This window comes from Electrona antarctica (assembly GCF_951216825.1).
Source record: "Electrona antarctica genome assembly, chromosome: 15".
Taxonomy (NCBI): domain Eukaryota; kingdom Metazoa; phylum Chordata; class Actinopteri; order Myctophiformes; family Myctophidae; genus Electrona; species Electrona antarctica.
The window spans coordinates 20859560-20872265 of NC_136796.1; the positions used below are offsets into that span (position 1 = coordinate 20859560).

The window sequence follows — 12706 nt, forward strand, 5'->3', positions numbered from 1 at the left end:
ATGTATGTGCAGGGGGGACCCTTCCAGGGGCCCTCAGAGGTGTTAATCCATCCCTGGTTCTTCTCCTTGTGCAATTATACAGTATATTGTTGTGTTTCTCAAGAGTTGGTTCAGTTAATGGTAAAGCTTCTATGTGACTTATTCGGCCTTGGGTCACATATGTTGATTGTACGTATGATTTGAACTGAATGAAAAAAGATAAGCTTTGAGAGAGGTCCGACCGGTCGTAAATGCAAAGTTGAACCTTGGTGCATAGCATAGCAAGACCTTGTAAAATTAACTTCATGAACCTCATTTGAGGTTGTTTGCCTACACTGGTATAGCTTCACTACACAGTTAGGTTACTCCCATGACAGACCATTCCTCACTTTGCAGCAGGACTGCACACACCCGTAAGAGAGAGAGAGAGGGAGTGTGTGTGTGTGTGTGTGTGTGTGTGTGTGTGTGTGTGTGTGTGTGTGTGTGTGTGTGTGTGTGTGTGTGTGTGTGTGCGCGCGCGCACGTGTGCATGTGCATGTGCATGTGTGTGTGGGTGCACACATGTGATCTATGATGTTTTATGTGTTTGTGAATTACAGTTTGACAATGGCCCTAGTTGGTGGGGCTGTTGGTCTTCTATGTCTTGATCCTGGCAATGGGCATCTGGGCATCTAAGAAGTCCAGAGAGGAGGAGAAGAAGTGTGTGGGTCCCAGGAGTGAGGTCACCATCATAGGGGGACGCGACATCAACGTTTGGATTGGAATCTTCACAATGACAGGTGAGCAGCATCCCATTAGCATCTGTGTGCTGGCCCCCGTAAAATCTGAATCCCCCCCACCGCCCCCCCCCCCCCCCTTTTCCCCTCACTGTATATGTTTCTTTTCCCTTTTTACCTCCATTATGATGAATTCCTGTACTGTTCTTTGTCTATATAGAAGTGTCTATTTGTACGTCTCTAAATGTTTCGATGAATTGAACATGGTGGACCCTGTTGTAAACAAGTGTAATGCTTAATTGGGTCGTCCACTCACAGTTAACAGCCTTTGTATTGAGTTTGTGCTTGAAATGTACTGTAATTCTGCAAACTGTTAATACAATTTTCAATCAATCAATCAATCAGCCAGTGCATTGCATGGCACAGGACATTATAGCTAGTGGTTCCCAAACTTTGTAGCTCAAGACCCAAAAAAGAAATTAGTTTGCCCTGGACCAACTAGTGAAGATAGCAGATCTACAATTTGTTTTCTAATTTATGTAATTGATTAGATTTTTCTTTTATTTCTTAACAAAATTACTGAAAACTAGAAAAAGTGCTCTTCCGGGCACATGTCTCCACCAGGAGGATAGGAGTGTGTGTGATGTTTGGCAAAATGTTTAGGAGGATGTTTTTTTTGTTTTGTTTTTGCAACAATTTTCTTCATTTTGTTGAGGAAATGCAGAGCCAGATCACTCATAGCATCTCTGAGGATAGAATTCTGGATGAGCAGGACATGTGCAGCATTTTGTACAAAACGGGCCACTCCTGAAAACTTTGGAAGGCAATCTTAGCCAATCAGTGTACAATCTGAGAAATCCAACAGACTCGTCTTGATCACATGACTACAGAGATCATGTGTACCGATTGCCATTTCTTCATACGCCTTAGATGGCAATTGGATGATTTGAGGCATTTTGTTCCAAAAATGTGTTTTGCAAAAATCAACCTGTTGGTGGCGCTATAACAGGCCAATGTGAAAAGGGTGGGATATATTCCTCAGCCTAGTAAGAAAATGTGTGAAAGATTTCACGTAAATTGCATGCTGCGTTCATGATTTGAGGCTTTTGTTCAAAACGGGGAAATCTTGCAAACTGTGAAAGCCAATTATAGCCAATTAGGATGGAATATGAAATATGGGACGGATCCAACTTGAGCACATGACCATAGAGATACTGTGTAAGGATTTGTGAGATTTTTGGACAGAATCTGGAGGAGTAATATCAAAAAATGTGTTTTCCAAAAGTCGGCCTCCTGGTGGCGCTATAAAAGGCAGATGCGGAAAATGCAGGTCAAAGGTTTGTCCTTGGCCTCTAGGGAGTGTGAATGCAACGTTTCACGCAGATCGGTGCAGTTTTAGGTAAAAAATGTGAAAAGCTGCCTCATGGTGGCGCTATAACAGGCCGTTCTGGAAAATGTGGGGCAGAGGTTCATCGTTGGCATCCAGGGAGTGTGTGTGCAAAGTTTGGCATCGACCGGGTTAACGGTGCCGGAGATTAGCTGGTAACGGACGGACGGAAGGACGGACGGACGGACACACACACACACACACACACACACACGGACGGAGTGCAAAACATACTCTCTCCCCATTCCTTCGGCCTGGTGGAGACAACAAAGTCAATGAATTGTGTTTTTTGAAATAATAATAATTAAAAACAAAATGTAGGAAACAAAAAAATAAAGGAACCCATACAAATGTGTCCACGACCCACAAATGGGTCCCAACCAAGGGGGCAGGCAGACTTTCCAACGTTGAAGCTCTGGGTCCTAGTGGTAGGAGGAGGGACTACAGGCGGACCCGTGGATTCATGACCGGGAAACCCCGTGCAGCTGGGCTTTAACGTTGAGCGCTCGGTTGCCCTACGTCACTCAGGACCTCAAAGTTGAGGTCCTGGGAGGGACTTCCGGCAGTCTTCCGGGTGCTTCAAAACGCCACTGAGCAACTTCCACTGACATGAATAGCTGGGGGGGCGGAGCTTCGCGCTAGTTCAGTCTCTATTATATATATACTCTATGGTCCCAACCCAGTGTTTGAGAACCAGTGCATTATAGTGTCAGGACATCAGTGTTGTGCAGCGGTGAAAAGTAACTATTGTACATTTACTCAAATACTGTACTTAAGTACAATGTTGAGGTACTGAGTATTTCCAATTGTCGAGAGAGGTCTATATTTGTACTTCTACACCACTACATCTCAACGGCCAATATTGTACTTTTTACCCCACTGTAATTATTGAAAACTTTAGTTACTACTATAGTTACTTTGTAGGTTTACAAAAAAAAACAAGAACTTCAGCCCTATATATACTGTACATTGCCTATTTGAAAATAGCCGATCTACTAAGCTCACAAGTTGTCACAAGTGCGCATCGCATGTTGTAGATTTTGTAGATTAAAAAAATATACATTTTATACATTTGACAACTTGTGAAATGGGTCTACATTAATGACTACTTTTACTTTTGGTACTTTAAGTACATTTAGATTTTTGTACTTTTACTTATGTAAATTGTGGATACAGGACTTTTACTAATGTTTCTATATTGTGGTATTGATACTTTTTCTTAAGTAAAGAATGTGAGTACTTCTTCAATCCCTGGTGTTGTGGTTGTTTGTTTGTATCGTCATGTTTGAGTATAATAATAACCGTTTTGATTTCTTCGTGTATCTGTCACCACCAGCCACCTGGGTTTCAGCGGGCTACATCATGGGAACTGCTGAGACGGTTTACACTCCCTCACGTGGTCTCATCTGGGCTGTAGCACCCCTGGCCTACGTAATGACTTTCATTGTAGGTAAGAAACGTGGCATCCATTCCAAATTCAATGAAAACTTGCTTGCCCTTGCCTTGACGACTTTGGAGGCTAATGGAAAGGCTAAGATTTAGTTATGTATTGATTTTGTTCGAAACGGACCACACCTGCAAACTATTTTAGACAATCAGAATGGAATATGAAAAATCTAACAGATCCATCTTGATCACATGACTATAGACATTATGGGTACCGATGTGTGTAAAATTGAACTGAATGAGTAATATAAAAAATAGTGCTGGTTTCACTATAAAAGGCAGATGTGAAAAATGCAGGGCAGGTTTTTCCCTTGGCCTCTATGAATAAATGAATGTATTTTCATGTTTTGACGTAAAGACCCATCCCTTACAGGATTATAACTCATAAGACACCAAAAACATACACGTATATAAACAATATCACATTCACTTCCCAGTTCCCACACAGAAACTACGTACAACTACTATATGCTCTGTCCCAACAGGAGGCTTGTTCTTTACTAAGCCAATGAGGGTCAAGTGTTATGTGACTATGATGGATCCGTTTCAGCATCGCTACGGCAACGCCGTCACCACCGCCCTGCTGCTTCCCATCCTGATGTGTGACCTGCTGTGTGTGGCCGTCATCCTGGCAGGGTTAGGTCAGTGCTGTGTGTGGCCGTCATCCTGGCAGGGTTAGGTCAGTCATACTGTAAAAAAAAAAAAGAAGTTCCTGGAGGATAAAAAAGGTTAACCCCAAGGATAACATTCTGGAGAGACAGCGAGATCCAATCGCGGTCCCGCCATATATGGTCGGTCGGTAGGTCGTTTTGTCTTCTTTTTTGAGGGGCGCTAGCCCCTCCTATATACTATAGTTGCAGTATTGATACTTAAGTAAAAAAGTACACCTACAGGCGACAGGTGCGTAGGAGAAGGACAGCCGAGTGCCCGACGTACTGAAAAAGACTGTGTGTGGGAGTCCCTTCTTTTTTGTGTTCTCAGGGGTGACATTCAGTGTGATCCTGGACCTCCCTCCGTCCTGGTCCATCGTCCTGTCTGCAGCCGTGGCTATCACCTACACCCTGATGGGAGGCCTGTACTCTGTGGCCTACACCGACATCATCCAGCTCATAATCATGGTCGTCTGCCTGGTGAGCAGCTAGCGCCCATCAATCAACATGTCCGTACACAGACAGATGTGTCCGTGGCAAAGACGTATTGGCCTTGTCCGTGGTAGCTTTGAGATTTTCTCATGTTTTACACCATTATGATGTTTTTCTTTTGATCACGAGAACCAATTACTGAATGTCAAGAGTTTTCTTCAGAATATGATACGACACATGTTTTACTATGACATATTCCATATAGTCCAACTAGTACTACTAGTGTTTTTCAAACGTTTTATTTGCAAGGACACCCTTAACTCTGAGAGTGTCAATTTGTACTCTCAGAGTTACAGACCTGTTATGGTCATTCAGGGCTAGCTCTTTACGTGTTTCTGGTCATACTCATGTCTTTGGCAAAAATAGATTTTTCTTTTTTAATACTGTTTTTATTAGGCATTTTGTATATAACATAACTACAGAATATCTTTGACAATGATAATGAGTAATGAAGTGATATAAAAGGAAAAAAATAATAGTGACAGGTAGTGTAAATGTTCCAAATACAATACATAATAAAAAAGGTATATAAATGTGATAAACAAGAAAAAACAGTTAAACAGTGACAAATGTGAACAGACAAACAAAACAAAGACAACAGGACAGACACTCTTGCTGCAAAAATTGAATTTTGACAAAAATGTCCACCACAAGCCAACATAGCAATGACCCCTGCAGATAATAAGCTTGATTCATGTTGCTCTGCCAGTAAAGCCAACTATCTACAAGTGATACAAGTGTTGAAGCCACTAGTTGGCCTTATTGGTGTTGCCCGACAGCAAAGATATGTCTGTTCTGTGATGTATAATCATTCAGTGTTGTTTGATTTCTTTCTTTGTTCTCTTCCCAGTGGCTCTGTGTTCCCTTCCTGCTTCTCAACCCAGCATCATCATTGTTGTCATCGTTGTCGTCGTCATCGCCATCGTCATATAATACAGTGATTCTCAACCTTTTTTCATTTCAAGGACCCCCAGTGTGAGATACATTAGATTAGACCATAGACTCCCATTTGAAACCGTTGTTTAATGTCTGCGCCGCAGGCTCCAACATGCACCGTAAAACCACTGGGTTCCATTTGTACACTCTCACTCTCTCTGAGTTATACAGACCCATTAAGGATCCATTTGATTAGCCTATAGTTCCTAACTGGGCGGCTGTGGCTCAGGAGGTAGAGCAGGTCGTCCAATGATCCCTGGGTCAGCGGTTCGAATCCCGGCTCCTCCTGTCCACATGTCGAAGTGTCCTTGGGCAAGACACTGAACCCTACACTGCCTCCAATGAGTCGGTCGGTGTGAGCTCGCCACCATTGGTGTGTGAATGTGGGAAGTGAGGACGCTGGCGTCGACTGTTCGCCGCTTCACCTCCCAATGTATGAATGAATTAACCATTGTAAAGCGCTTTGAGCACTTGGAAAAGCGCTATAAAAATGCAATTCATTATTAACTATCGGTCGTTTATCTGGGGTCCCCTTGGAACCTCCTCAAGGACCCCTGGGGGTCCTCAGAAGACCCCACGTTGAGAAGCACTAATCTAATATGACACTCACACCTTTACAGTCGCAGCTCTGGATTGGGGAGCTGAAGCTGCAGGATGCTGGGAAATGGATGGATGAATTTCTCTTATTGGTTAGTTTTTATTTTATCGTATATGGCCTACGTAAGCCAGCTGCTTCTCAAACCTTTGCATGTCAAGTATGTATTTGGTCGCAGACCTCCATCTGAAAGTATTTAGTGTCAAGGACACCCATGCAAGATTGTGTTGTCAAGAGAAAAAACAGATCTACAAGCATGTCGTATTGCGAAGCATTGTGAGCTTGTAGATTTTCAAAAAGCTGATGTACAATATATAGGGTTAAAGCGGTTCAAATGATTTTGATGCTATATTAACACATTTTGTCAGGGACCCCCCTGGACCCCCCTCAAGTAGCCCATGGGGGTCCCCGGACCACACTTTGAGAGCCAATGTTCTAAATCACATCACTGTGTCTTATGAATGTGAGTGAATGTTATAAATGTGTGTGTGTGTGTGTGTGTGTGTGTGTGTGTGTGTGTGTGTGTGTGTGTGTGTGTGTGTGCGAGTGTGCGCGTGCGCGCGTGCGTGCGTGCGCGCGTGCGTGCGTGCGTGCATGCATGTGTGTCTGTGTGCATGCTCTGAAGGGCCTGGGAAGTCTCTCGTACCAGGTGTTCTACCAGCGGGTGCTTTCTGCTGCATCACCTGTTCAGGCTCAAATCACCTGCTTTGTTGCCGCCATCATGGTTTTCATCATAGGAATCCCGGCAGTCATCACAGGAGCAGTGGCTGCTACTGCAGGCATGTGAGAAACACACACCGTAGTGCTGTATTATTACATTTTGGTCAACTGATTAGCCATAGCAGATTCTTTTTTTATTTTTATGTTTGCTATTTTTAAAGAAAACTATTGGATAAGCCTACTAACTTAGCTACTAAACTAAGAAGATTTTAGTTAGTTTTAGTTAGTTTTGTAACCTAAAGTTTGTTATCGTTTGATTGGAAAGCCTTGTTTTTATTTTTATTTCAGTTAAAGCCTGTACTATATGTAACTTGAACCCAGTTTTCTGCGCAACTGCAAGTTTATATCATTGAGCTAATAGAGCCTGCCTGCTTGCTCAGGGGATAAATTGAATGTTGATTTTCAGGTAAAAATCTGTGTCAGATCTTGTGCCTAGGTCATAATACAATCTAAATGTTTCAATAGAAGAGCAATGAGACAAAATACTTTTGTACAATTGTATTTAAGTTATCTTGTATTAACTCATTAGAGAAAATTAAATTTTATTTGTTTAAAAAATGACATTGTGCCGCTTTAAGTTTGAGTCAACTATTGACTTCTTCTCATCACTTATTTGGTATACCTGTTTCGGTTCCCATTCTCAGACTGGAACCAGACCAAGTATGGTCTTCCATCTCCATTTGAGCGCGGGGAGGCAGCTAATGTGCTGCCGCTGGCCCTGCAAAACCTCACTCCATACTGGGTGTCAGTGTTGGGCATTGGAGGATTAACTGCAGCCGTCATGTCTTCCATGGACTCTATCCTGCTTTCTTTTGCATCCATGTTCACTCAGAATATCTACAAGAACTTCATCAGGAAACAGGTTGGCATAACGGCTACATTTGGGGAGAAAAAGGGTCAAAAAGCATGCAAAAAACTCAACCAGAATTGGTTCCATCACAATTGGAACCATTTTATGGTTCCAAATGAGTGGTTCTCAAACTTCCCGGGGGGGTCCCTAGAACAAAATATTTTGATATGGGGGTCAGCGGCCAAATACATATAATTTTGGGAGTCCTTGCATGAAAAGGTTTGAGCAGCAAACTTTTCTAACAGTTTTTTCAGAAAACTGTTAGGATTTTAGAAGATGGGCCGCAGGTTTTAATAATGTAGAAACACTTTCCTGGGGTTTTTATGTGTGTAATATGTGTTTTTAGATATTTTAGTAATGACGCCAAACTTTGTCGTGAAAATGTGCATGTCTCACTTCCAGTTAAACCCTAGTAAACACACAGACTTCATTATTTTTCTGGCCATAGGGTGCAAATTTCAAATTGTGCTACTGTTATCTAATATACATACATTTCCAAGCAAATGCATAAATGAAAACATCATGGGTTGCCATTGCCTTCTTCCCATTTGCGTATCGCATGGCGCTAGGATGAGCGGGCCAAAGGCCCGCGAAATTCTAGTCTACTACAAATACTATTACCGGTAACATTGAGTAAAAGCATGCAGTCTCTTCCAGCGGTGAAATAAATAACTTGTCTTTCCTTCCTCTCTCTCTCTCTCTCTCTCTCTCTCTCTCTCCAGGCGTCAGACAGGGAATGTGGAATTGTGATCCGCGTCAACGTGCTGATGGCGGGCGTGGCCGGCACAGGCGTGGCCTTCGTTGCAGACAGCATCAGTGCTCTGTGGCTGCTGGGCGGGGACCTGCTGTACTGCATGATCTTCCCCCAGATCTTGTGCGTGCTGCACTGTAGGTGCGCCAACGGGTATGGCGCGGCAGCCGGCCTCTTCCTCGGGACCTTGCTGAGACTGCTGAGCGGGGAGCCAATGATCGACTTGCCCCCCGTGCTGCTGTTCCCTGGCTGGAGGGAGGATGAGTCCACTGGAGAGATTGTCCAGTATTTTCCCTTCAGGACTTTGATAATGCTGCTGACGTTGCTTGTCATTCCCTCGGTCTCCGTGCTGGCCCGCCTCCTGTTCGCCCGCCACGTGCTGCCGCCTTCCTGGGACGTCCTGGGGGCCTCGGGGGAGGAGGATGGCTCCTTCCTGGTACCTATGGGTGTCTCGGGGGAGAAGGGTGGGGAGGCGGAAGGGGGAAAGGGTGTCAACGGAGTGGAGAGAGCAGAGGTGATCGGCACCTCTTTGTAACATTATTTTCTATGGTCTCTGTAGGTTAATGGATGATTAAGGACTCTGACCAAAGGTCGCAGTTAACTATGGAATCGAGCATTTCCCGTCAGTTAGAGTTCTCAACAGGCCCAAGAATTAAGGCCCTGCCCTACCTGGGCCCTCATCAAATCCTGTACACTCAAGAGAATGTCCCCGCTACCACCCTTAGATCTCCATATACTGTATGGAGCTGACCTGTTCTGACATTCCATATGTTGATCTGACCTCATCAAACCCTGTACACTCAAGACATGCTCCTTATATGGCCAGTACAGAATTCATTCCATGTTGATCTGACCCCTGCATGCCAAAACGCCAGCGCTCGCCCAGCAGTCTGCTGTCAAGGAGGCAGATGCATGTGTGCGACCTCTCCCTTATAGGGCGAGGTCGCTTCTCGCCCTCAGGCTTCTTACTGGTGATGGAGTACTCCTGAAAACTACCAATGCCCCATCCAGCCATGGCACAGTATGTTCACAGCATAGGACACAATCTGGTGTAAAGGATATGGTCTCAGCTTCCTTACCAGGAGCTTTGGGACTTATGTAGGCCTACTATTTATTTTCAACACCAAACAAAATACAAAAAAATATGAAATGAGTCATCTGGAATTGAAATGTGATTAACTGCTATCTATGACTGTTATCTATTTGTGTCCTGTACTGCAGTGGTTCCCAAAGTGGGGTCCTTTTTTGCTAGTGAAGTATATGTGAGCTTACCATAATCACAGTAATCCTTAGTAATATTCCATAATTGAAGGGCCTTTGGATAGAAATGAAACGGACTCCATGCAGTCACTTTCAGTTAGAGTGCTGCAGAGGCTGACTGTGACCAGCTGATGGTCGTTGACGCTTAATTGATGCATCAAGGAAGGCGATTATGTTTCTGCACTGTCAAATAGGTCTACATCTATTCATGTGTTGTGACTTTGATTGAAAAGTTTTAATCCAATTTAATTCAAATGGCATCTAAATGTAAGGTTGCAAATATGCTTATCTGTGTTGCGAGGATGAGGAGGTACCTGGAAAAAAACCTTCCCCCAAGGCGTACCTGGACCAAAAACGTTTGGGAACCCCTGCTGTACTGGATTCGTTTTATGTAGATGTTTGTGTTTATTTAATGTGTACCTTCTATCTTATCATTTGATATTCTTGTATACACTTATCGTGTTTATTATTACCTTGTGATATTGGAAAACATTGTAGGATTGGTTTGAGCTCAGGCGGCATCAGTCACTGCACCTTTCTAACCAATCACAGTTGTACACATCCTTTATAAAGGTACACACCCATTTCATGTTGTAGTATTCCTGAAGAAGATCCTAGTGATCGAAACGTTGAATCAATAATAAACCAGTGGAGCTGAGAACGACAACTTCTGATGCACACATACAATCCTATTATTGTCTATTCCGCTCCCTCTGTTCATTTGAGTACAAATAAAGGCATACAGCAACAATAAATCCACTAGATCGAGTATTTTTTTTGTAAAGTCAAATCAAAGCAATGTTTTGTTTTTACAACCGTACATTGATTCGTAAAAATCACACTCGTGTGAAGTGAGGGGTGCCCAGATTTTTGGGGGCATGTTCAGAATCAGAATTGGCTTTATTGTCACACCACAGTTTTGCAAGTAAAAGTGTGTGAAGAAGAGATTGTGTGTGTGTGTGTGTGTGTGTGTGTGTGTGTGTGTGTGTGTGTGTGTGTGTGTGTGTGTGTGTGTTGGGGGGGGGGGGGGGGGGGGGTTAAGGAGATCAAGGCAGGAAAGAAGAAAGTTTGAGCACTTTTTCCACAAAAAAGTACAGGCTTTTTTCACAACACTCGTTGGGTTTCTCTTAGCAAGCTTATTCACCAAAAGAACATTTGTTGGGTTTCTCTTAGCTTATTCACAAACAGAACATTCGTTGGGTTTCTCTAGCTTATTTACAAACAGAACACTTGTTGGGTCTCTTAGCTTATTCACAAAAAAAACATTCGTTGGGTCTATGTCTTAGCTTATTTACAAACAGAACAGACGTAGGGTTTCTCTTATCTTATTTACAATACAAGTGCAGAATATTATGGAACTCCCATAGTTCAATAAACAAGATCCATGGCTTTTGGCAGACGAGTTACGCCTGTTCAAAGTTTTTATTTTCAAACGATTGCTATATTGCCCCTCTTTGGCCAATTGAAGTAAAACTGGTTTCAGAGCTATTTGGCATGATCCTCTACCATACTGTAGTTTCATGAACATCTGACTCTGCATCATTTTCATAAAACTATTAATGCCATTGACAATGAATGGACAATTTTGAGTGTTTGTGTAAACACGAACATTTCATAACACAGACGAAGACGAAAGGTGAGGACAAAAATTCTGATTGGCCCTCACTTCACACGGGTGTGATTTTTTTGTAGACAGATGTCTGTCTCCCGGTACCCTGACAACTTGACAAGTGACAACAAAATCAAATTAGCCAATAAATCACTGCGCCGTCCGTCCGTCCGCGCTAGAACCCATGCCTTCCGTAACGAACATTTTAGCAAGATGATAAGAGCTACACAACATACAAGCACACAACAACGCGCGCTGTGAAATGTTTGGGGCGTGACGCCGTCGTACGATGAAGCACAAGCACGAAGCATAAAAGACGAGAGAGAGAGAGAGAGAGAGAGAGAGAGAGAGAGAGTCAGTCGCTCTGTTTTTGAGAAGCGCTCATAGCGGACCGGACCCAATCCGACTGACACATGAAGTAAAACATATTTGACCACTTAGGTTATATTAAACAACAATCCTAGAAAAATCTGACACGGGAAGGACCACTAGGCTACACTGAGGTGAAAACATCTGTTCTCCAGCCAAACACTGACTGAGGTGAAGATCATCATGGATTGTTGTTCTGAGGAGCTCCAGGTCGTCTCTGAAGAGACCTGCAGCATCGCTCCACTGGAGCTGAAGAAGGGCATGTCCATCTTCATTGATGTGAGTGTGATGTATTTACTACAGTCAGACTACAAACATGTTGCTTTTGGTGTCGTTAGTTAGTGCAGCCTATAGTAAAGCAGCGCGCAGCAGAAAGCTAGCAGTCTTTTCTTTTACTAAATGGAGTGCAATGCCACAATAGCTACCAATATCTATAACTTTGTTATGCTTTGTTTGCAATAAACAGACAGACATACAGGCTCTTGTGAGCCTGCAGATCAGCTATTTTCACTATTCTTGAATGAACACAATAATAATCAATGTTGATTGCCTACATTTTAAAACATAATTTTGATTTGCCTTAAACAGGCCGGGACACCAAGTGTGGTTAATGATTTCAATGGCCAGCCAACATAATTCTCCCTCAAGCTTACAAGAATAAAGCCTCCATAAATAATTATATTTGCCATGATGGCATGATGATTTTTCATTAATTAATTAATTTATTGTTGTATCGATCGTAACATTATAAATATAGGCTACTGTTTTGAAATCAAACCATCAATGAAAAGAACATTTCAGGTAAAAGTATATAACACAATGTTGGAATAGTCTGTAAAAGTCTGTATTCAAAGTGTTAATTGAGTAAAAATGGGCCTTTTCCATCAAAATAATACTCACAGTATACCAAAATTTAAATTACCCACATGTGCAGAAGGGTCCATTT

The 12706-nt window shown here is 42.8% G+C and overlaps 2 protein-coding genes across 2 annotated transcripts in view; both read left to right on the top strand.

Annotated features, from left to right (window-relative positions):
• Positions 1-634: 634 nt before the first annotated feature.
• Positions 635-9057, top strand: LOC306938631 (high-affinity choline transporter 1-like; the record flags this gene model as incomplete). The annotated part of the gene is made up of 6 exons (XM_079522893.1): positions 635-758; positions 4014-4169; positions 4510-4658; positions 6893-6980; positions 7566-7783; positions 8494-9057. The coding sequence occupies 6 exons, from the start codon at positions 635-637 to the stop codon at positions 9055-9057; spliced, it is 1299 nt and encodes a 432-aa protein (XP_079379019.1).
• Positions 9058-11943: 2886 nt separating this feature from the next.
• necab1 (N-terminal EF-hand calcium binding protein 1) overlaps positions 11944-12706 on the top strand; it is a gene marked incomplete at its 5' end in the record, with an annotated part of 50929 nt that continues 50166 nt past the window's right edge. Inside the window, one exon of the mRNA XM_079522584.1 lies at positions 11944-12039. Within this exon, the coding sequence (XP_079378710.1) occupies positions 11944-12039 (96 nt within the window). The remainder of the gene's footprint in view (positions 12040-12706) is intronic.